A 25,661-nucleotide genomic window follows, 5' to 3' on the forward strand; every position below is an offset into this window, starting at 1 on the left:
TTCTGATTATTATAGTGTGAGATTGAGATGTCTTTCTGCTACCTGTTACCCCTATTTGAAAACAAGCAGTTGATGCTGCTAGACAGAATCCTGCACTGCCTCTCTGGCAGCAGTTGTCGCTGCTGCATATCACGCGCCGTGTGACTCTGAGTAACGTAGACACTTTGCGTGTCTTCACAAAGAGATTTGTGTGTGTTTTATTAAAACACTGACTAGTTTATACTGTCGACTTTTGAAGCTGGGAATAACTGCTCCTGTCCAACAAGAGAGTACACTCCATGCAAGGGGATTTGGGAACCAGTGGTGTACACTTTTATCCACGCTTCTCTAAACAAGGACTAAACCTGGACGTAAGTAGGCCCAACGGGACTCAACAACCCACCCACTACTGAATCAGGAGGACAGGCCCATGCCCCATGACCATAAAACCATACCTACTTTGTAAGTTTCTTCATGGTATTGGTATTCATTAGATTGTACTTTGCCATGAAATATCCAAAATGTTGAATATGATCATTTTTATTAGTTAGTCTTACTGTATTACAAGAAAGTCTGCATTTTAACAATATACATTTTAGCTGTCCCCGTCTGTATAGGATATCACTGTGATGTCATCTGAAACCGAGCAATAGATATATTTTATGTCATACTGTGGACATTATAGCTAAAGTCACATTTCCACGGAAACAAGCAGGAGGGGCCCTACTCCAAACCAACTAAGAGTCAGGGTTGTGGAGATGCCAGTCAGCTCAGAATAGAAGTAGTATGCATTTGACTAAATTTAAACTTTGAAAGCAGTCACGATATGAATGTGGACGGATGGCACTAGCACATTTGAAAGATGTTAATTGTTTTAATGCCTAATGAATCACAACATCTAAGTATAAAATCTAACAGACTGTGGAGCACTGTCTTAATGTAATAATTATTCAGTCCACAATGAATAATTTATAACCATAATAATAGAACATTTTAATAAAAGTAGATGTAAGATGAATGTGTCTCTCTGAGGGTTTGCACAAGTCTGCAGATGAAAGTGAAAGTGTAAAGAGATTAGAGCAGGAGACAAAGGAGTTATTAAAGCATAAAGAATATTAAAACAAGATACTGGCTACAAATTAAAGCATTTACCAGTGGTATACTAGTGCTAGCAAGAGGGGAATGCTGTTTTAAAATGATTCACAAAGAAAAGATATTTACTCAGAATAGTCTTTTGGTTTCTACTCTTTTTTCAGGGTTAGCTAAAATCATTTTATCTTTTTATTTGAATTAATGTACTTATTGTTTAGTATTGATACTTTACAATGGCATCACACCTGGGGGGACTGCAGGTATGTCTAAAGTCACATTTTGTCAATTTTTAGTAAATAAATAGTGTTTATCTCCATGGAAAATGTTTCAAAGTGTGGGTGACTCATGCAGCTGTGCTCTCCAGATTATTAACAGTTAACAACCCACACATGTTTTAGTTGGTATTCTGCACAAAGCACGGGCAATACCTCCTTGATCGATCTCTGATGCTAAGCAGGGTCGGGCCTGGTTAGAACTTGGATGGGAGACTGGTACAACAATTAAGAATGAATATATCAGAGGGGCAGATCATATTATAAATTGTGATTAGTAAAGATTAAGGTCTCAGACTGAGAGAGTAGAATATGTACAAAGCAGGGAATGTTTTATATGATACAGTGGATGGACAGGGAATACATAGTGTAAAGGAGGGAGACTAGTATGTACAAGAGGAGAGGCTCAGATGGAGCAAAGGACGCAGAGGGAAGGGTCAGATGGAGAAGAGGAGAAGGTTAGAGGAGCAGAGGATGCAAAGGAGATGTTTAGATGGAGCAGAGAATGCAGAGGAGAGGGTCAGAAGGAGAAGAGGGAGGGGTCGGCCAAGCTGCAGCAGAAGATGCAAAGGACAAGGTCAGATGGAGCAGAGGAGAGGGTCAGTTGGGAGCAGAAAAATGTACAGAAGAAATTCTGAAAGAGCAGATTGATGCAGAGGAGGGGGTCAGTTGGAACAGATGTTCAAATGGAGCACAGGCTGCAGAGGAGAGGCTCAGATGGAGCAAAGGATGTAGAGGGAAGGGTCAGATGGAGAAGAGGAGAAGGTTAGAGGAGCAGAGGATGCAAAGGAGACGTTCAGATGGAGCAGAGAATGCAGAGGAGAGGGTCAGAAGGAGAAGAGGGAAGGGCCAGATGCAGCAGAAGATGCAGAGAACAAGGTCAGATGGAGCGAGGGTTAAAGGAGCAGGGGATGCAGAGAGGAGGGTCAGAAGGAGCAGAGGAGAGGGTCAGTTGGAGCAGAAAATGCAAAGAGAAATTCAGAAGGAGCAGATGATGCAGAGGAGAGGGTCAGAAGGAGAAGAGGGGAGGGCAGATGCAGCAGAAGATGCAGAGAACAAGGTCAGATGGAGCGAGGGTTAAAGGAGCAGGGGGATGCAGAGAGGAGGGTCAGAAGGAGCAGAGGAGAGGGGTCAGTTGGAGCAGAAAATGCAAAGAAGAAATTCAGAAGGAGCAGATGATGCAGAGGAGAGGGTCAGTTGGAACAGATGTTCAAATGGAGCACAGGAGTGCATGCAGGTGTGCATGGGAGGAGCCCGAATCTCAGTCCAGCTCCAGGCTCTGACACAGAAGGGAGTGGTAAAACAGCACAAAACACAGGGCAGACTGGGATCTTGACAAGAGGATAAAGTCAGAGAAGCAGAGGATGTAGAGGAGAGGGTCAGATGGAGCAAATGATGGAGAGGAAAGGGTCAGAAGGAGCAGATTAATGTAGAGGAGAGGGTCAGATGGAACAGAGGATGCAGAGGAGAGGGTTAGAGGAGCAGAGGGTCAGAGGAGCAGAGGATGTAGAGGAGAGGGTCAGATGGAACAGAGGTTGCAGAGGAAATGGTCAGAAGGTGTAAAGGACGCAGAGTAGAGGGTCAGATGGAGCAGAGAATACAGAGGACTGGGTTTAGAAATATGTTGTTTTTCAGTTTATGTCTATTCCTGTATTCAAATGTCATTTGACATTTTTATTGACAGCGGGGTGGGGCTTATAAACCACTGAAGTACTGTATTATGTCAGAAAGCACATCTACTGCAAATACAAAATGAATACAAAGCTAGAAGAACATATTTAAAATCGTAGAAAGCAAAACCCATTTAAACAGTATGCAGCTGTTCAAAGTTATACCTCATTTACCTTATCCATTCTGATCATCCTAATTATTCACCACAGTGAGTTTATAAGCACTTTTCACAACTTGTAGAAACCAGGGCAGAGTTTTGCCATCAAATTAAAATCAACAACTAGCATACTAACACATATCTGATTAAAGGACAATAAAATGCTTATTTTCACCTCCAGATCTGCTTATACAATATATCTATACTGGTGCAAGAGACATTTTTCTCAAATAAAAAAAATGGGTACAGGCCCTTTAAACTTTTAGTTATATATTTTAGCCTCTAGATGTGACGGTAATTGCCACACAGCCTATCCTTGTCCATTTTAGTTGCCCATCTCAATTCTGATTGACAGTCTACCCATCGCACTCAAATGCTGTGAAGTAATTGCGCTGACGCGGCAGGATTCCAGTACTCCCTGCTCTTTCCCCCTAATACACAAAACATTGGCTTTATTAATAGATTGGAGTTCAGTGCCAGTTAATTAAGGTGGTATGCACCAACCACTTCTGCAAATAATTAGTGTGAACCACAATTTGGAAAAGAGCTGCCTTAATACTATTTCTGTCCAGGGCATTGATGAATTAGTGGCAATGTTTAAAAAATAAAAAAAAAGTAAATAGTGCATTCTTCCAACCTACAAACACAGTCTAGATTTAAATAGTCAATATGCTTCCAAAATATGTGAATTCATAAGTACTTGCAATTGTTTTTAGTTGTCACACTGAATGTTAAAAGGGAACTATGTAACCTTTAGTTTTTCTGGGAATTCCATTTGTTTGTCTCCATGTAGCTGATGCTCTTCTGGAAAGAGCTTAAAAAAACATTTTGTAAACTAGCCTTGGTTGCATCACCTGTGCTATCTGAATGAAGACAGACAAGTTATCGCCATATTGTGGAATTTTCCAGGCAAAGAAATAGTATCTCCATGGAGATAAGCAAGTACCAGACCTTCCACCAGTAGGTTACATAGTGAACCTTAAAAAATTAAAAAAATAAATAAATAAATGAAAATATTTACAACAACAGATTGCAATTGCAGAAAGTTAAGAATATAGTTAGCTGATATTTTGGACATAACATAATGCCCTCATTGCTATCAATATAATACCCTGAAGTTCAAATCCAGTCAACACCATAGGAGTTACACCCAACAGCTCGGTCTGCTAAGTAAGAATAACAATGGTATGCATGGTGTATGCAAATGAAGGAAGTTGTAAAACTATAGAGCATAAGGTTATATATTTCCTCATTTTGTGTTTAAAGGCTAAATAAGTTGTGCAAAAAAACTGTTTAAAACCCAAACTTGAGACTTTTCAGACAGAGCAGAGTTTCCAGTCCAATATATGGCTGACATTTGAGACCTGCTGTGTTAATGCATCCTGAATGGAAGTACATCAGCCAACACTATGTAACACCCTTCACCTAAGAAACCTGGATTTAACTTTTAGATTCTAAACTTGTCTTTATTTTATCAAGGCATTTGTAGTAGCTCATGTCATAACTCTGAATAATCAAACTTTTTACTTAAACAATGCACATCTTTGTCAATAAGTATTACATAATCATTAGAAATCAATGTTATAATGAGAGAATTGGGAACGTGACCGTGTTTCATCTCTCTGTGTAAGATTTGTATATTTGTCTTTCAGTTAGGTTGTCCTGACCAAGTTCTTGGTTCACAATCTTGAAATCGATCTATGGGTGCTATGCAGAAACATTTTTGTATCATTGGCATACATCAAGTTGTATTTAGATTCATGTTTGAGTAATCCTGCATTATCTTGCTCGGTTCGGGTGCTTGGCAAATGGCTTCTCCTAGCCCCTATCCATGCCCCCAGTTCTTCTGTGATGAAATGAATAAATAGGTCAATTAATAAATAAAAAACATTCTGTTTGTGACGGTGAAATGCTTCTAGGAAGAGGCAGAGCCAGAATGCCAGTGTACCTGTTCCTATTATTAAGCCATTTTTAGATCAATACTATACAATGGACACAGTATAAAATAATGTGTGTGTATGTGTGTTTCACTCCACAGGGACATACGTAACCCAGGTAAGAGCCACAGACGCAGACGACCCCACTTATGGCAACAGCGCCCGAGTGGTGTACAGCATCCTGCATGGGCAGCCATACTTCTCTGTGGAAGCAAAGACAGGTACAGCATTGCTCATTCATACTGGTGTATAATATTAAAGGGATAGTGTGTGAATTTAAATTTAATAAACATGACCTATCTCTGTTGCCAAATGCAAGGCAGATAGCTATAATGCCGTTTTTTTTTCTTAATTGCTAAAACATTGGACATGACGACAAAATAGTATAGTTTATTTGGGGTTTTGATTCTCAAGACAATGATCTAAACATTTGGGTTGCAATTTCTAATCCAGTTGGAATGCTTTCTGAACTTAATCCTCTCGATTTAAACCCCAGCACTTGCAGCCAATCATTAATCAGTGCTAATAAAAAGTAAATACATAAATATACATTCTTACTGTGAGTGGGCTTGCTACTGTGGAAGATTATAGGCAAAGCAATAACATCTCCAAAGAGACAAGCAGGTGGCAGATCATCAAAAGGGAGAGCAGTATGCTTTTATATTTCACAAAATGCCACTGCTTTTTGGTTTCATTTATTCCCAACTAATTCTCGTGACATGCAAGTGCTCCTGGGATTGGTGTAAATTAACATGGATTTTTATGCAAATCAAAATCAATATCCAAGAAGCAGCATCAAATCACACAATGAAGAAGGACTGATGTGATGGGACTTTCGGCTCCTTTGTTGGATCCGAATCTTTTGGGTCCGTTCATTTCAGAGAGCCGTTCAAAGGACTAGGTCTTTGACTATTTATTTAGCTACAGGACAGAAGCCACTGTGAGAACTCATTTTATCTACAAGCTAATCACAAAGAGAAATTACCAAGGCTCAGATGAATTTAAAATGGTTCAAACTGAGAGTGGGAGTGTTACACTTGGAAATAATGGATAATCTAAATAAAACATTGCACTATAATAATAATTTTTAAAAGTAACTTTTATTATGATGCCAAATCTGTTTTTTGTGCAGAAAACTCTCACTTGTGTCACCTGCTCTGTTTCTGTAATGATTTGTGTGTAAGAAAATTGACCTGGTTCCAACCATTCACGTTAAGGAACCATTCAAAAGAGCAGACTCATTCATGAATGTCACAAGATGACATCAAGCTATTTTAGTTTAACTGAGATATAGGCAGGCAAAATTTTAGTTATTTTCATCATAAGCTCTTCCTATGGCACATAGAGGAACTGCAGATATGGTTGGCACATACCTGTACTTAGGTTCTCCTGACCAATATCCTGGTTCAAGATATTGAGAAAGTCCCTGGGGTTGTAGTAAACCACAGATCAAACACAGATTCCAAATACAGTGGTTGAAGAATAAGATGAACAAATGCCTTTAGTAAAGTTAAAGTAAAATACAAATAAACGTAATCTGAAGGCAATTGTTAGACAAAAATGGTGCCTTTGGACAGAATACCCACAGTATAGTATTTTAATTTATACTAAACACTAAATTAGTTTTGAAGCTCAACATCCATCAGAACTAGTATCATTCAATTTAAATTACAGTGTTCCCTCATTTATTGCGGTGGTCACATTCCAAAAATAACCCACAATAGGGGAAATCCACGAAGTAGAAACCTTTATTTTTAACAATTATTATATATGTTTTAAGGCTGGAAAACCCTTCATCATACACTTTATACACTTTTCTCAGACAGACATTAACATTTTCTCACATTTCTCTCTTGTTTAAACACTCAAAGTTAAAACTTTCGTAGGTTAAAAAAAAAAAAGCACAGTATTATAGAATGAAGCCAAATACTATACTGTACTGTAAATAAAAATCACGGTTTTTAGAAATACTGTAACAAATACAATTTTAATGATCAACCTACAAGTTTGGATACATAAGAAATGATGAATAGTGACTCGGGAGTATTTCAGAGTTCCTCTGAGTCTCTTCCTCCTCACGCCGCTCCACCGCAGACTCCATCCTTGCGATGGTCTTGTTGCGAGCAGTTACAACCCTTTTTGCATCCTTGTTAAAACGTATTGCTGTCGTCCTTATGTTATTTTCCTCCTTGTTTATGTGATGAACAGCCGCATAACTTCTACCTTCCCTCAGCATGTCCAGAAGTCCAACTTTTTCTGCGATGTTTAGCAGCCCTTTGGTTTCAAGCACAGGTGCCTTTGTCAGTGCAACATTGTGGGTTTAAAAAAAGATCTGCAAAAGGTGAACCGCGATATAGCCACTGTACATCTAACAGAAACACATTTTTGATTAATTGCATTTTTGCACGCATATAACATGTAACAAAAACAAACAAACATAGTAAATAAAAAGCAGGCACAGAAACTGGCAAAAAACTCACAAACCTTATATTAAATCCTCCACCTTTAGAATAAATAAAATTCAAATTCATTATAGCTGTGCATTAATTAAAAATTGCGTATTTGCACACACACAAAAAAATCTAAATCAATATTAAACCTTTCCCTTTTGTATCAAAAATGACAATGCCACCGCTATAATACTAATAATACCATTGAACTGAAGACCTGAATCTGCCCCTAAATATATCATCACACAGTATCACAGTGTCTTTCACGTGACTCCATGATACACACACACACAAAAACTATTTTACTCTGCCCTCATATTCCTAACGTAAGTATTCCCATACAGCATATCATCTCCGGCTCCTCTCTCCCACCTGGCTTTAACAGCAAGCAATTGGATCTGGTCTCACTTCTGCTCTATATGCAAATAAGCAGGTGCAAAAACTGCCCCAAAATGATCCTTTTTCATTTGTTTTTTTTTTATCTGTACATGTAGGTGGGAGAGATGAAGCCGCACTCGCTGAAGTATAGCCTGCGAAAATTTGAGATTGGCGAGAGGCTGCGAGTGTTGGAGTTACATTGTAAATACGCTGCTAGTCTTTAAATGTCAGCAGGACACCTCTCTTCATGTTCCTGTGATAATGATCGGAGCTGCAGCAGGAGAAGAAATCTATTTGAATTTAAAATAGCTTGTATAAAACATGCAAAAGTAGTCACGTTTTGACAAAGGGTCCATTACACTAATGTCTTGAATGATGCTAGTTGTATTTATTTATTTGTTAAAGCCACAGTTGTGTGACTGTTTAGAAAAAGAGACATGAAAACTGTGTTTTTCTTTTTTTGTTGTTGTATTTCATTGCACTGAAAAACATAGAAAAATATGTATCCGTACTGTGAGCTAGCTTGCATCTCCACAAACCTGGAGGGTGTTACATTTCCTATAATATTCCACAGTATTGTAGAAAATGTCTCTGTCCTTATGGTGAATGTTCCGAAGTATGGTATAAAGTTTCTGTTTCCATGGAATCATAGAATTTCACTCTACACTTGATTAATTTTCTTAAATGTATTTAGTTATTAGTATGGGGGTTGCTATCAGATGGCCTGTAATGTTCCATTTTACTATGACCTGTAAAATGGATCATTGGGGTCAGTGGCTTAATCTGTTTGTCTCCATGGGGCTAGATACATTTATAGCTATATTATGGAACATTCCAGATAAAAAAAAAACAAAAAACAAACAAAACAAACAGTAGCATCTCCATGGAGACAACACTAAACATACCAGTGGTTGACAGTAGCTCAGTTTGGTAGAGCATCTGAGCCACTGACCCACAGGTTGGTGGTGCGAATCCAACTCCCACAGATGAATGCTGTTGTTGTGTCCTTGGGCAGGACACTTAACCCACATGGTTCCTTCATGCTGTGCTTTGAGCGCCTTGAGGGTGGAAAAGCACTATATAAAAATGTGACCTCTGAAGTCTTTACTAAAAGTCTGCCAAATGCTCCAGTATCAACAGTTTCTCAAAGGCCAAAAATGTTTCATTCATAAACAAGGCTGAATATATAATTTCTGATGGGTGGTCTACTATTTGCTTTGTCTACCATGAAGATGTTTTTGATTTTTTATTCATTTATTTTATTTTTTGCTAGTGATGTTCTACACTATGGCATTAAATTTATATAGTAATACTGCCTCCCTCCCCGAACCGCCATCTTAACGTGGGTGGAGGGGTTTGAGCACCCGAATGATCCTGGGAGCTATGTTGTCGGGGGCTTCGTGCCCCTGGTAGGGTCACCCATGGCAAACAGGTCCTGGGAGACGGGTCTGAATAAGAGCGGTTCAGAAGCCCCACATGAAGAGAGAAACAACGAGGCCAGTTATGTCGCCGGAACTGGTGTTACCGGGGCCCCACCCTGGAGCCCAGGCCTGGGGTGGGTGCTCAGCAGCGAGCACCTGGTGGCCGGACCTTTCCCCACGGGACCCGGCCGGGCCCAGCCCGAGTAGGAACGACGTGGGGCCGTCCTCCCGTGGACCCACCACCTGCGAAAGGAGCCATGAGGGGCGGGTGCAGAGAGATCTGGGCGGGCAGTCGAATGGCTGGGGGGACGGATCTCCGCACATTGAGACTAGCTCTGGGGACATGGAATGTCACCTCGCTGGGGGGGAAGGAGCCTGAGCTTGTGCGGGAGGTTGAGCGTTACCGGCTAGATATAGTGCGGCCTCACCTTCAATGCACAGCTTGGGCTCTGGAACCCAACTCCTTGAGAGGGTTGGACTCTCCATTTCTCTGGCGTTGCCTGCGGGGAGCGGCGGCGAGCTGGTGTGGGCTTGCTCATTGCCCCACAGCTCAGCCGCCACGTGTTGGAGTTCACCCTGGTGAACGAGAGGGTCACGTCCCTGCGCCTTGGGTCGGGGACAGGTCTCTCACTGTTGTGTCGGCCTACGGGCCAAACAGCAGTGCGGAATATACGGCCTTCTTGGAGTCCCTGGGAGGGGTACTACACAGTGCACCAACCGGGGACTCCATTGTTCTCCTGGGGGACTTCAATGCCCATGTGGGTAATGACAGTGACACTTGGAGGGGCGTGATTGGGAGGAATGGCCTCCCCGATCTGAACCCGAGTGGTGTTTTGTTATTGGACTTCTGTGCTAGTCACAGTTTGTCCATAACAAACACCATGTTCGAGCACAAGGGTGTCCATCGGTGCACGTGGCACCAGGACACTCTAGGTTGGAGGTTGATGATCGACTTGTTGTCGTGTCATCTGACCTCCGACCGCGTGTCTTGGACACTCGGCTGAAGAGAGGGCCCAAGCGCATCGTGAGGGTCAGCTGGGAACGTCTGGCGGAGCCCTCTGTCAGAGGGGTCTTCAACTCCCACCTCCAGGAGAGGTTCTCCCTGATCCCGGGGGAGGCTGGGGACATGGACTCCGAGTGGGCCATGTTCTCCACCTCTATTGTCGATGCGGTTGCTTGTAGTTGTGGTCGTAAGGTCTGCGGTGCTTGTCGCGGCGGCAATCCCCGAACTTCCGGTGGACACCGGAAATAAGGGATGCCGTCAAGCTGAAGAAGGAGTCCTATTGAGCCTTGTTGGCTCGTGGGACTCCTGAGGCAGCTGATGAGTACCGGTAGGCCAAGCGTGCCGCGGCTCCGGCAGTCACAGAGGCAAAAACTCGGGGTTGGGAGGAGTTCGGGGAGGCCATGGAGGAGGACTATCGGATGGCCTCAAAGAGATTCTGGCAAACTGCCCGACGCCTCAGGAGGGAGAAGCAGTGCTTCACCAACACTGTTTACAGTGCGGGTGGAGAGCTGCTGACCTCGACTGGGGATGTTGTCGGGTGGTGGAAGGAATACTTTGAGGATCTCCTCAATCCCACTATCACGTCTTCCGAGGAGGAAGCAGAAACTGGGGACCCGGAGGTGGACTCGTCCATCATCCTGGCTGAAGTCACTGAGGTGGTTGGCAAGCTCCTCAGTGGCAAGACTCCGGGGGTGGACGAGATCTGTCCTGAGTATCTCAAGTCTCTGGATGTTGTGTGGCTGTCTTGGCTGACACGTCTCTGCAACATCGCGTGGCGGTCGGGGACAGTACCTGTGGAATGGCAGACTGGGGTGGTGGTCCCTCTGTATAAGAAGGGGGACCGGAGGGTGTGTTCCAATTACAGGGGAATCACACTCCTCAGCCTTCCCGGTAAGGTCTATTCCAGGGTACTGGAGAGGAGAATCCAACCGATAGTCGAACCTTGGATTCAGGAGGAGCAGTGTGGTTTTCGTCCTGGTCGCGGAACACTGGACCAGCTCTATACTCTCCATCGGGTCCTTGAGGGTTCATGGGAGTTTGCCCAACCAGTCCACATGTGTTTTGTGGATCTGGAGAAGGCATTCGACTGTGTCCCTCGTGGTGTCCTTTGGGGGGTGCTCTGGGAGTATGGGGTCCGGGGCTCTTTGCTAAGGGCTGTCCGGTCCCTGTATGACAGGAGCAGGAGCTGTGTTCGCATTGCGGCAGTAAGTCAGGACCTGTTCCCGGTGCATGTTGGACTCCGCCAGGGCTGCCCTTTGTCACCGGTTCTGTCATTATATTTATGGACAAAATTTCTAGGCGCAGCCAGGGGCCGGAGGGGGTCTGGTTTGGGAACCACAGGATTTCATCTCTGCTGTTTGCAGATGATGTTGTCCTGATGGCTTCTTCGAGCCAGGACCTGCAGCAGGCACTGGGGTGGTTTGCAGCCGAGTGTGAAGTGGCTGGGATGAGAATCAGCTCCTCCAAATCCGAGGCCATGGTTCTCGACCGGAAAAAGGTGGTTTGCCTTCTCCAGGTGGGTGGTGAGTCTCTGCCTCAAGTGGAGGAGTTCAAGTATTTCGGGGTCTTGTTCACAAGTGAGGGAAGGATGGAGCGTGAGATTGACAGGCGGATCGGTGCAGCGTCTGCAGTGATGCTGTCGCTGTATCGCTCCGTAGTGGTGAAGAAGGAGCTGAGCCCAAAGGCAAAGCTCTCGATTTACCGGTCAATCTATGTTCCTACCCTCACCTATGGTCATGAGCTCTGGGTCATGACCGAAAGGACAAGGTCGCGGATACAAGCGGCTGAAATGGGTTTCCTCCGCAGGGTGGCTGGGCGCACCCTTAGGGATAGGGTGAGGAGCTTGGTCACACAGGAGGAGCTCGGAGTAGAGCCGCTGCTCCTACACGTCGAGAGGAACCAGTTGAGGTGGCTCGGGCATCTGCTCAGGATGCCTCCTGGACGCCTCCCTAGGGAGGTGTTCTGGGCATGTCCCATTGGGAGGAGGCCCCGGGGAAGACCCAGGACACACTGGAGGGACTATGTCTCTCGGCTGGCCTGGGAACGCCTTGGGGTCCCACCGGAGGAGCTGGAAGACGTGTCCGGGGTGAGGAAAGTCTGGGAGTCCCTGCTTAGACTGCTGCCCCCGCGACCCGGCCCCGGATAAGCGGAAGAAAATGGATGGATGGTAATACTGCTACTACTACTAATAATACTAATACTACTACTACTACTACTACTAATAATAATAATAATAATAATAATAATAATAAATACAATATATATATTTTTATATATATATTTACTACCATACTATATAACATTCCAAGCAAAGCAATAACGTCTCCATCAAGACAAGCAGGTGGCCAACCTTTTACAAGAAATGTTATTCAATTCAATTCATTTTATTTTTGTAACGCCCCAAAATCACAACAACAGTTGTCTCGAAGGGTGTTCATATTTTGGTTGATGGGGGAAACCAGAGTACCCGGAGGAAACCCATCCAGACATCGGGAGAAACATGCAAAACTCCACACAGAAAGGCCTGGGCGACCCGGGGATCGAGCCAAACCTTCTTGCTGTGAGGCATGAGTGTTGCCACTCACCCTACGCACAAAAACAAACAGAAAAATAAACAAACAGGAAATTCAGATGTTGATGTTGTGCATCTTTAAATTTGCCTACCAAATTTGGCCTCTATATGAGCAACATATTTTGGATATTTTGTTTAGCTTGACACAGAATGCCAGCCATGTGTATCATGTGTATCTCCGTCTGCCTCAGGTGAGCCAGGTAGTAGTAATTGTATAGTAGTAACTAAATTATTGAGTCATGCAAGGTAATGTGACTGGTGCCCAAAGGTGGGTAGAGCAGCTAAAATAGTACTCAGAGTAAGTACTTTAAAGAGTAATGTAACTTTAAAATAATATTATTCAAGTAGAAGTGCAAAGTAGTGACATAAAAAGTAGCCGGACAAAAAATGATACAAACTAAATCGTACCTGAAAGTGCGGTGCAAGAAACACAAATGCTCAAATCATTTCATACTGTCAACATAAAAATGTTGTCACTTGTAGACATACTCACAGAGGGGAGAGTAGCCAAAACTTTTAGTCAAGTACTGTTGCTTAAAAAAATAAATAAATAATAAAATAAAAATTTAAACTACAAGCCATGGTAAAGGGCCCACGCAATGCTTGTGGCCACGGAAGGGCTAGCCACAGTGGGAGCGCTGCATTTCAACATAGCACAGCATCACATATGATTTAATATTTCCAGTGTCATGTTGAAGATAAATGTTTACGGTCCAACATAACTTTGCAGGGGGCACTGGAGAGCATTTTTAAAGATAGAATTTCATTCACATCATTTTGTCCAGCTCATCAAAATACACAGATGCTATTTTGGGTTTGTCTGAATCTGACGATGTTCGATGTTTTTTTGTTTTGTTTTTTTTTACTTTCAAAATGGCCACTTCGTTTAGAGGTCATCATCACCGGACCTTGAGCCTTTTGTAAATTATTTTAACAACTTTTGTTCCCAGATATGTCCTGATGTGGAAGCCTCAGTTTGAAGTCCATCAGGACTAGTTTATTAAAGTACGTGTCTACATTTCGTCCATTTGCATATTTTTGATCCAAAAGAATGAGTGTACCAAATTTCAATGTATTATGACAAACTTTTTTTTTTTTTCACATTCCATTGACTTTTTTGAAGCCTGGTCATGTAAATGCGGCTGTAGATAGGGGGACATCTTCATTGGCATTTTTGTTCAGAATGACATATAGGGTCTGTGTACCAAATTTTATTTGTCTAGGACAAACTATATTTTGCAGGAAGCACTGGAGAGCCACTTTTAAAGATAAAATATAAATTCAATGCTACATCCAGATCTGTCCAATTTTAGAAAAGTTACAGGGATTTTTATACTGTCAGAATGACTGTTTTGTTACAAGCTCGTTATGACCACACCCTAGGGTTTATATAAATTATTTTAACAACTTTTTATCTGAGATATGTCCTGATGATATTGCTTCAGTTTGTTTGTTAAAGTACGAGGTGTAGATTTTGGATGCCTCAAGTTTATCCCAATATGGCTGATGACCTGTGTGGTGTAGGACGGGGCCATAATATACTTTCTCGAGATGCTTTATGTTACAGCCAAATTTTATGTGTCCACAATGAAAAAAATAGGCAAAATTTGAAGGGGGTGTTATAGAATCATATTAAAAGATATAGCCTAATTTGCATGTCATTATGTCATTATTCCAGTTCAGAAATGTGTCTGACAATGTTTATGACAGATTTTTGTAATTTTGTAAAAAATTGACATTTTGTAGAAAAATTATCACAACCACGGCCAACATTTGATTTAAAAGCTAATTGATAAACTTGTATTGCACAAGGGTTTTGTGTCTTTTAGCCAAGTTTTAAATATTTTTGATGAAAACTGCTGGAGGAGATGTCAAAAGATTATGATTGATTTTGTCAATCCGGGGTTTCATCCAATATGGCTGACTTCCTATAGGGTTTAGGGCAGGGCACAATATAATTTTTTACATGTCCTGACATGACCTAGTTTTGATGCTAAGTTTAATTTGTCTACAATGACATTTTTCTGGGCCAGGCTCCCATTGGTGCAATGTAAATAAATTTTTGAGGTGGTGCTACTGAGCCGTCTTTCATTATTTTTTCTCAGGGTCTTCACTGAAAATTACAGTTCACTGAACTCTAATTTCTGCAAAATTGTACAAAAACAATAGGGCACTCTAGTCGCTGACTCGCTCTAGTTGCTGACTCCCTCTCCTCGTATTCGTGCTCTGCCCCCCCAATTTTTTTTTTTTTTAAATAAAAAATAAATAAAAACATTTTTTTAAGTAATATTAAACATTTTATTTTAAAAATGTATTTAGAATAAATGTATGTTTTTTGGTAAAATTATAAAATGTCTTTAAAAAGTTACTCAAGTAAATGTAACGGAGTCCTACCCACCTCTGCTTATACCACCAGTTTCTGTTTCTTGATGTGCTAAAATTACCTAAACACAAAAGAAAGTTAGGAGGTAGCATGAATGTTTAACCCATGCAAAATGCACAAACATACATCTAGAATTCATTACAGGGGACAGGAGAAGTCAGGTAAGGTCTCATTTTAAAACTGCAAAACCTTCTGTGCACAAATAGGTAAAAAAGTGATTAATCCAGCCACATCCACAAAGAACCTTGGACCAAAAATACGCTCTGCCATCTCGCACAACTACTGAATACATTCAAATAATTATACAGTAAAACAAGGTTATCAAACTTTGTCAGTTTCAAATGGTATCCCCAGTGAATAGCCCTCCTAACAGTGAGAGACACAAGATCTGGCATATATTAGCAAAATAAAAGAAACAAAAAGTGGAACTTCAGGGACAAGTCAAATCAATGTTAAAGATATGTTCTCCTGAGCCAGAGTTAGTGAATAATTTATTTGACAGGTGAGATAGTAAAGGTCAAATTTAATCAGAAGTGCCTCTTAGCTAAAACAGGCAGTCTCAGGTATCAACTATTATATCAGCCACTTTTGAAAATGTGATTGAGAAGTTGCAGAATCTCTGTTCCTGTCATCAGAACTGGGATTAAATGGAGTGATATGTAATTTACTTGAACTGCGCTATAGCTGTAAATATGGTGTTCTGATGGTAAAGAAATATCAATGCTTTTTGCGATGTATCATGTGATGTAAAATGTCAAGGCGCCTTGTAAAAGGAATGAGTTTTCAGGACAAGATGTTCTGACAGAATAAACAGATTCAGAAAAATGTGATGACTTTGGGGAAATTTGTTTGGAGCTGATCGAGTTACCGAAAAGTACAGATGTTGGCATAGTACTGGTGTGTAAATGAGTTTAACTTTGCCACAACTTCTGACTAGAGTTTGTGTTTATAACACTCTTATACCTATCATAGCATTGTATCTACTAGCTTGGTCCCTCATCTTGATTCATCATTTGAAATGCATTTTCATTTGCGGCTTTGAAGTTAACCTGGATATTAACCTGAAAACCCTATAACCTGCATATTTGTGAATTTACATACATAAAATATTTGCCATGATGTTCCGCCTTTTCTCAACCACTTTCAGCTAGAGCCATCCCATAAAGATGTGCAGAGCAGCTGTTATCATCAACATTTCCAGGGGGTGTGAAGGTAGTTATTTGAAAAAAAAAAAAAAAATCCTGCTATACACCTGGATTGGTAATGACTTATACTACTTCTACTTTTCTATATTATTATTATTCAGTGTTTTTATGTTGCACTTTATCACCGAAGAAAGTTCCTAGTTTGTGAGTTGTGTTTACTGACAATGGCAATAAAAGTCTTCTGATTCTGATTCTTCTGATTATACCTTGTTTGAAGGTGAAGACATCTGAATGTCGTTTGGTTCTGATCTAGTTTTATTCAATTTTTGGACCTAATTTTGTAGACTTTAATCTAAGCTTTGTTTTATAGAAGAACTATGTGACATTTTTAACTTATTTAATGTCTTTCAAAGCCTCTCTGGTGATTACAAAGGTGATTTTGGGGTGTTTGAAGGGTCCACTGGCTCCCCCAGCTATCTCTAAGCAGAAAAACAAACATGCAACTTGGTTGCCACCAACCTGGTGGTCAACTCTCAGAGTCTGTTCTTGTTATTGCGATAGATAAATTGCTTTACCGCACACTGCAACACACCCCTTACTGGTGCTGTCCACAGATCACTACAAGAACAAATGTCCGGTGTTCATTTGTGAGACCTCAGCCATGGTACAACCAGATAAAAGACAAAGGAAGCCTTTGTTCGAGGACACAAGAAAAAGAAAAGGTGAATGAGATAGGGCCAGAGCTAACACGCAAGTCAATCTGGGAAAGGTGTTTGAGGAATGAAGATAACTCAAGGAATAAGAATGGTGCAAAATATGCAGATATGGCCATATTGTCTTCTATGCATTACTTGTGGTATCATTGTTCTAGTTTTGTAATTAGAATAATTGTTTGCTTTAGTACACTGGTACATCTGCAGGCAAAATGTGCAACTAGTGTCACTTGTTGTCTTGCGTACACAAGAGCAATGTGCTAATTCACCCCTGATGTAATATCTGACTATGGCTAATTTCAGGACCAGCATCAAACAGGGTAACACATTTGTCTATGATCAAACTGTTCATCACATCAGGGTTACATCTCTAATAGGCAGACTGATGTTTCATCTGTATGCCGTCATGTTATATGTTTTAGCAGCTACATGTGTTCTCTGTTGGCAATCAGCATTGTCAGTCAGTTTGTAAACCTAGCAATAAGCAACTTTAGCCCTAATGTAAAGTTAGCCTTAGGCTAACAGTAACGCATTTGTGTCAGATCAATGCGGATAGGATTAAGGGGGGACTTTTGAATGCTGTTATTTAGGTACATAGTAGTTACTTTCAACATCTTTGTCTTTTGGTTATAGTTAGAAACATTGGTAAGCCCAAACCGCATCTACTCCACCGTCATTACCAATGTCAAGACTCACAGAGCATGTACACAGTATATTTACAAGATAGCTTATGTATAAGATAAAGTAAAATAACATTACCCACCTGAAACATTTTATGCAGTGTTCACTGGCTTTGTACAAACAAATATGAGCACTCAACTAACCAATGGGGAGCGTGGAGAGACAAACAACCTGTAGGTTAAAGTTAGTTAGTTAGTTAGTTACTTTATTGTCCCCGAGGAGAAATTTGTCTTCACAGTCAAAAACACACAGAGAAAAACGCCATACATACATACAATGCCACACAAAAACATCACATATATTGGACAAACACAAAGGCAGGTAATTGACATTGTAAAAGTGCATAATGATAATTAGAGTTCCGTAGTCTATAAATTGTTCAAGTTAATAATGGCTGTGGGTATGAGACTATTTTTGAAGCGTGCTTTGTTACATCTGAGAGTCCTGTATCGTCGTCCTGAAGGCAGTAGAGTGAAGTACCGGTGCAGTGGGTGAGTGTGGTCCTGTGTTATTGTCTGTGCTATACGAGTGATGGCTTTAGAGTTTAACTGTGACAGACTGGGAGTAGGGAGACCAATGATTTTTGCTGCTAGGTGGGTTATTTTTGTAAATGAATTACGGTTTTTAACTGTGAGCATGGTAAGAAAACATGGTGAACAGTACAGTAGGACAGGTTGGATGATGCTGGTGTACAGAATAAGCAGTAGATGTGGTGAAACATGGAGTCCTTTTAACTTACGGATAACAGAAAGTCTTTGATTGCATCTTTTTGAGTGTGAAAGTCAAAAGTCAGTTTATGATCAATTGTGAGTCCAAGATATTTGAAATGTTCAACAGTGTCTATTGTGATATTGTCAATACTGGTAGGGTCAAATATTCCAGGGCCAAAGGTCATTTCTTGTGTTTTCTTGAGGTTGAGTTGAAGATGATTTTCTTTACACCATGTGGTGAAGTGTGATACAGAGTTCTGATATTGTCCAAGTGATGTGCTGTCTGAGAGAAGTCCTAATATAGCTGTATCATCTGCATATTTAATGTATACTGTTCCAGGTGATGGGCTGGTGCAGTCATTTGTATATAAAGTATATAGGAATGGACTTAGTACACAGCCCTGTGGCGCTCCGGTGTTGGTGGTAAGACGGGCTGTGATTGCATTATTAACTCTGACAGCCTGTTGTCTGTTTGAAAGAAAGCTGTGTATTATTTGAATGAGTCGTGATGGAACCTGGAGTTGGTTCAGTTTTGATATGAGTCTATGGCGTTGAATTGTGTTGAAAGCGGAGCTGAAGTCTGCAAAGAGAATCCGTGCTGAAGTGCCAGGAGAGTCCAGATGTTCCAGAAGAAGATGCAGCAGGCAGGCCACAGCGTCTTCCGTCCCTCTCCTGGCCTTATAGGCAAATTGAAGTGGGTCCAGTTGCCGTCTGACGACTGGTACAATTATTCCAAGAAGTAGGTGTTCTAGGCATTTCATGATCAAGGATGTTAGGGCTATTGGTCTGTAATCATTTAGTTCTTTGGGTCTGTTTTTTTTGGGTACTGGGATGATAGTGGCTTTTTTCCACAGTGAGGGAATCTTGCAGCTGTCATACACCTCACTGAAGAGAGAGTGAATCACTGGTGCCAGTTCAGATGCACAGGTTTTCAGCATCCTCCCAGATATGCCGTCTGGTCCTGGTGCTTTTCCGGGCTTGCACCTTTTCAACTGGCCACGAACGTCCTCAACTGTGAAAGGAGCCACATCCCCATCTCCCCCAGGAAGAGGGAGATTGTTCAGTTCATTGACACACTCCTGTGAAAAGTCATGTGTGTTGAATCTATTGAAAAAGATGTTTAGGTCGTTACCCAACTCTATTGATGTTACCGATTGGGATTTGGGAGGACCCCCGGTGAGAGTCTTAACCATCTGGAATGCCTGTCTGGTGTTCATATTGCCAAAATTTTGCTCTATCTTTTTTTTGTATCTATGCTTAGCACTGAAAACCTCATTCTTTATTGAGCGGTTTGCTGTTCTGAGTGCACCCTCATCTTTGGACATATAGGCCTTGTGCTTGTCTTCAAGGCACTTCTTAAATTGCGAAGTTATCCATGGCCTAGAGTTAGGGTACTTTTTAATAGTTTTCACTGGAATGGTGGTACCAATACAAAAGTTAATATAGTCCGTGATTGTTATTACTTTGTCATCCAGATCCCCCTCAAATACGTCCCAATCTGTACATGCCAGTGAACCTTGGAGTTGAGCAATACCCTCCTCCGTCCATTGTGGGGCAGTGTAAGTCTGAGGTTTGCTTCGCTTCAGTTCCTGTCTGTAGGCAGGAAGTAAACAGATCACATTATGGTCCGCGAGTCCAAGCGGAGGGTATGAGCAGGCTCGAAATGCGTTTGCTATGTTCCCATAGCATAAATCCAGTATGTTTCCCCTTCTAGTTGGTAAATCCACGTACTGCTCAAACGAAGGCAGAGCACGATCCAGTCTGCAGTTGTTGTAATCTCCCATAATAAACACAGGAGCACCGGGATACTTGGCTAGCATAGTGTTAGCTTCTCCGGCTACAGCTTCGGCCGCTCTGTTGTAGTTTGAGTCAGGTGGGATGTACACACAACTTACAACAATAGCAGGGAATTCCCGTGGAAGGTAGAAGGGACGCAGTGATATTGTGAGCATTTCTAGATCCGGGGTGCATGAGATGTGATGTACTTTTATATTGCTACACCACCGATCATTGATGTAAATACACACTCCCCCTCCTCTTGTCTTGCCCGACTTAGTTGTTCTGTCTGCTCTGATGAGGGTAAAATTGTCCAAACTCACCTCTTCCTCCGACACAGAGTTGTCCAGCCAAGTCTCTGTTAGGGCAATGATGCAGATATCCCTAAAGGCCCGCTCGAACCGGCATCGGGCATGCAACAGGTCCATTTTGTTGCAAAGTGATCGGACATTTGCCAGAATGATAGATGGTAGAGGTGGTTTGAAAGGGCATCTTCTCAGTCGACTTCGGATTCCTCCACGTTTTCCCCTTTTCCTTGGTCGAAGCTCCCTTTCCAACTCTATGGCTGGTTTGACGTGACATGGTGGGGAGCTCCGAAGGGACATAAGTTCCAATCTGCTATAGGTGAGTAGCTTGTCACCAGTAGCCGTCTTTATTCCGAAGCACTCACAGTGAAGAAGTAGCGTTACAGATACGCAGATTATGATTAGGCACTTGTATTTTGTCATTTTCGCTGGTACACACATGCAAAACAGACGAGGCGTTTACGTGTAGAGACTGTGCTGTCGCAGCAGAGCGTGCGCCACAGTGGCCACAGTGCCCACAGTTACTTAGTTCTTCTTTAACACTATCTGACCACAATGAGCCGACTTAACCGAACTACAACAGCTGAGCTGATTTTATGCTGTTAAATAAGTTCCTCTCAAATTACATTACAGACACAAGCTAGCTAGCATTTGCTAGTTTTTCAGTCAGTCTTAAAAATCTAACCAGAAGCATCTGTCATTTGACTTTTTGTCATCTTGTGCAAATAAGATAAATTAATATAATGTAATACTGGTTTGGCTTTCTCACAAAGATTATGTAATAACCAACTTAAAGAGTTCACAGTACAGGCTTGTCTAGCTACTGCATATTAGGTTTGTAAAATGTATAAAAAAACCAGATACTAATTAATCCTAAAACTAGTATTGAAACTAGATACTCGTTTGAACAAGTATCAATACTAAAAAAAAGTCACATTCAAAGGACAGAAATGAACCTTTTCCTAAATATCTTTAGAATGATCTTGAGCTGTATCTTTCACAAGTATAAGACACATAGACTAGTATACACCTATGGACCACTATGAACCTACTGGACACTGAGGGATTACACAGATACTATTAGGACACATGAGAATAGAAAACAAATTACTACCATTTAATATTTAAATAAAGAGTGTTTTTTTTATGTCATTGTGGTATCAGAGTTGCTATTGAGTATCAAGTCTATTCCTTAGTGTCAAAACCAAGACTGAAATTTTAGTAATGTGACAACACTATATTATGATCTTTGAAAGTGACTAATGCTAAGCCACTATTTTTAAGTGGACACTGACAGCCAACCCTTTAAACTGAAAGCCAATTGTAAAATATGTCAACTGAACAAAAAGCTGTTGGAGTTGTTGCTCATCCTACAATTTACTAATACATCTCTCACCAATTTAGGCATCAAGTCATTCAGATTTAAGTGATTTGTAGAATTCTTTGAGAATGAATATTACACACCTGTCTGCCTTTCTGTTTGATCTGAGTTATGGTTAAAATATGATGAAAACTGTGCCTGTTTCAGATGATTAGATGGAGATTATGCAATTTCACTGCAACTATATCAAACTGTGAAATGTGAACTAGTGCTGCCTGTAAGAACACTGTGATGTTTTATATTTTCTGAAGTAGTAATGTTCAAATGAACACTTTCTGAAATTAGCCCAATCAAATTCCCATACCTCTTCTTGTACCTCTTTGACATTCACAACAGAATTTATTTTCTTTGCTGGTACTAAGTGCTATCATCAAGCTATTTTACCAAGTGTTATTTGTGCTAATCACTTTTGTTTTTATTTTATAGTGCTAAATATTAGCCAGGCCATACAAAGTTTAGTTTCATAATTCCAGGATTATAAATGTTTGGTCACTTCTTGGTCAATCAGCGGATGAAAACAATGAACTTTTTTGCAATTTACAATACAAGTTTCTGGTTGGACTTGGAAGTGACATCATCACTGTACTTGGTTTAGTACTGACTTATTCCTTGTTTGAAAGTGAAGTACTCTGAAATTGATGTCATCCTGGTTTAGTTTTATTTAGTTTTGATTCTTGCAACTGACTTGGGACCTAGTTTAGAACAATTAACTGAAACAAGCCCTTTGGAATTGCTCAGTCAGGTGAAGATCCCAAGTTTGATAGCAATATAGATTGTAATATTCCAATTATTCAAAATCATGATCCCAGTATTTTCTCTCCAGTCATAAAACAAACATAATTTGCACTCATTGTAAATTGCAACTAGTATACGTCTAACACAATGTCTGTTGCACCTCCTTGAGAACAAGTGGTATGAGGCTGAACCTTAGATCTTTTTTTTTTTTTTTTGACTCCTATCTGTTGTGCCATCTCTGCGGCAGCTTGTGTGCTCTGAACAAACATTGTCAAAATCACCATTCTAAATTTTGAAGTTTAGACAAAGCATGAAACTGTTGTAACTGGTGGGGTTGGGAGTACCAAAGATGTGCAGACTCGGGGCAGGTTTACAGTGTTTATTTACAAAATGGTGAAATTCAGTCTTTAATAGTTCATTTCACACACACGGGGAGCAGGGAGCGGGAGGCAGACCAGGCGGGAGTAGTGCAGAGCAGGGACGAGAAACCAGGACCAGAATGAGGACAGGATTAGGATGAGACCAGGGCAAGCCAAGCAGGGATGTCCAAAGCACAACGGGACCAGGGACAGGGCCATGGAAGACCCAGTAGGAGTAATCCAGAGAGCGCGAGACAGGACAGGAGACAGGAAGCAAGCCGGAGACCAAGACGGGACAGGAGGCAAGGCAGAGGGGTGGACTGTACCGGAGCTGGAGCGCAGAGGCAGGAAGCAAGGAACAAGCGAGAGCAGGACTCTGGAAGGTGGCAAAAATCCAATGAGTTGCAAAAAACTAAGCTGGAGCATCACGTTGACACGCGGACGATCTGGCACCGAGTGTCTTCTTACCCGCTCTCTTATCCACGGCAGGTGGTGATGATTACCCTGATGGGACACAGGTGCGCGCGGGAGGAGCCGAGAGTTCTGCCCAGCTCAGGTTCAGGCAGGTGAGGGAGGGGGAAGAGCACACAGGGAGGCAGAACAGGAGCAGAGATACATGCCTCATGACAGAAACACTAAACAGATGAGCAGTTTCAATCAGATGGAGGCCTTCACTCATAAATGCAGCTGATTGAACATCTGATTTATTTATTAATTAATTTATTCTTTCATTTATTTTGCTCTTTTATAACATTTTGCACTCACTTATTGCATAAATAAATCTTGTTGAGAATTCATATCGAAGTTGTTCGACATGTGACTTGAACCTTGGATTTGTGCCTTCATGACCTATCCAGCAAGATGAAATATCACAATGTTAGGAGTTCGAAAACTCCCGAGAATCCATTTGGTCTGGCTATTGCTGTTGTGATGGGCCCAGTCAACCGGTGGTTCAGTTCAGTTATGGAGCAGCATTGTGGTTTGGGCGGAGCTAAAGTTGAAGCATCCAAAGGAAGTAAAACAAACATGGCAATGCAAATGGATATACTTCAGTCTATTTTAGTGAATATATAGTAAAAATGTGCAGAGTTAGTGGTTTATGCATTTGTGTATGGAAAGATGTTTGTGCTTTTATCTCAATTCGATTTAACAAGCGTTTGATGTATTTTTCCGCTGTTTGTAACACATCGACCAATCAGCTTCAAATCACATGACGTTGTGCATTTTCCTGTTTACTTTTGCCAAGAACCATTCTAGATTGATGTGCAGAACTCAATTGACTAAGAAATTATATCAGGAGTTCTATTATTTTTCTATATTTCATTTGTTATTCCCTACTACAGAATAATGTCTTTCAATTTTTCATTTCAAACACAACAATTGTTACGTATCTTTAAACATTTGGCATAGTTTCTTGTTATCTTCTTCTTGTTTTGTTCCTTTACACCCCCTGCTGATTGTGCAGTGGCCGTGCAGCGTGTCAGGCAGGAGAAATGACAGTGGATAGGTGCAGCAGGATATGCCTGCCTTGCTCTGGTAATGCTCGGAAATACATATCGTGGACAGTTCAAAGCTATGGAAATAGGTTCATGCATATCACAGGAGAGGGAAAAGGGATGGTCATCTGATTATGTTAGATTTACTGAGGACATTCTGAGCATATTTCAAGTTGAGGCGGAGAGAAATATCAAACTGGTAAAGTCAATGTTTGTCCTGCTGGGAGCATAGTTATCTGCAAAGAAAGGCAGACACAAGGAGGGGCAGGGGAGAGGGGACGGGGTGACAGTTAAATGGGCCAGAGTGAAAGAAAATTGTGTTATCGAGTTATGTTTGTTTGTATTATGTTGACGATTATGTGCGATGTGGTTTAATAATGTTTAGAGCACTGTATCAAACTGTGGTACGTGTACTACTGGTGAGCGCTCCTTCAGGTGGTCCTTGGGGAGCTCTTCAGTTTGTGGGTTTGCCTCATTTAGAGTTAATTTTTGTCCTCCTTTGGATAATGTCTTGTTTAGAACTTCAGTGGAAAAGATTCATCCCACTTTTTGGTTTAGTCCTAGATTAGACCTAGAATAGTCCCTTTTATAGACCTAGTTTATATCTACAGATACTCGGAAAGCCACATATTTTATTTGGTGGTACTAAAACAGCAAAGAAACAAAGGAACAGCAAGAACAACTATTTATACTTTGCAGTTACATCACACTGAGTGTATTCTGCCTGTATGTCTATGGTGGAATGTTCAGCAGTTACCATGGTGGTACTGTGCACACATTAGCAATAACCACCTAAAAAGTTGTTTGATTGTCTGAAAACTCAAGAAAAATACAAAATGAGATGAGCTCATTTTCAGCAGCCTGCCTTCATGGACATGTTTAGATGTTTTTCATGTTGTAGATATGTGACAAAAAGATGAGACTAACTGAAAAACTGGTAGCTTGTGACTGTAATGTTAACAGCAAAGATCAGATAACCTGTTGTAGTTTCATGTAAGTGAGCTCTTTCTGGTCAAATTGTGTTAAAGTCTAACCTGTCTAACTT

General features: G+C 41.3%; 1 protein-coding gene across 1 annotated transcript in view; it reads left to right on the top strand.

The window, feature by feature from the left end:
• The window catches only part of LOC117388170 (cadherin-12-like), a 281,473-nt gene that overhangs the window by 69,520 nt on the left and 186,292 nt on the right, over positions 1-25,661 (top strand). Inside the window, 1 exon segment of the mRNA XM_033985644.2 lies at positions 5,210-5,329. Within this exon segment, the coding sequence (XP_033841535.2) occupies positions 5,210-5,329 (120 nt within the window).

Source organism: Periophthalmus magnuspinnatus, chromosome 20 (genome assembly GCF_009829125.3).
Source record: "Periophthalmus magnuspinnatus isolate fPerMag1 chromosome 20, fPerMag1.2.pri, whole genome shotgun sequence".
Taxonomy (NCBI): Eukaryota; Metazoa; Chordata; class Actinopteri; order Gobiiformes; family Gobiidae; genus Periophthalmus; species Periophthalmus magnuspinnatus.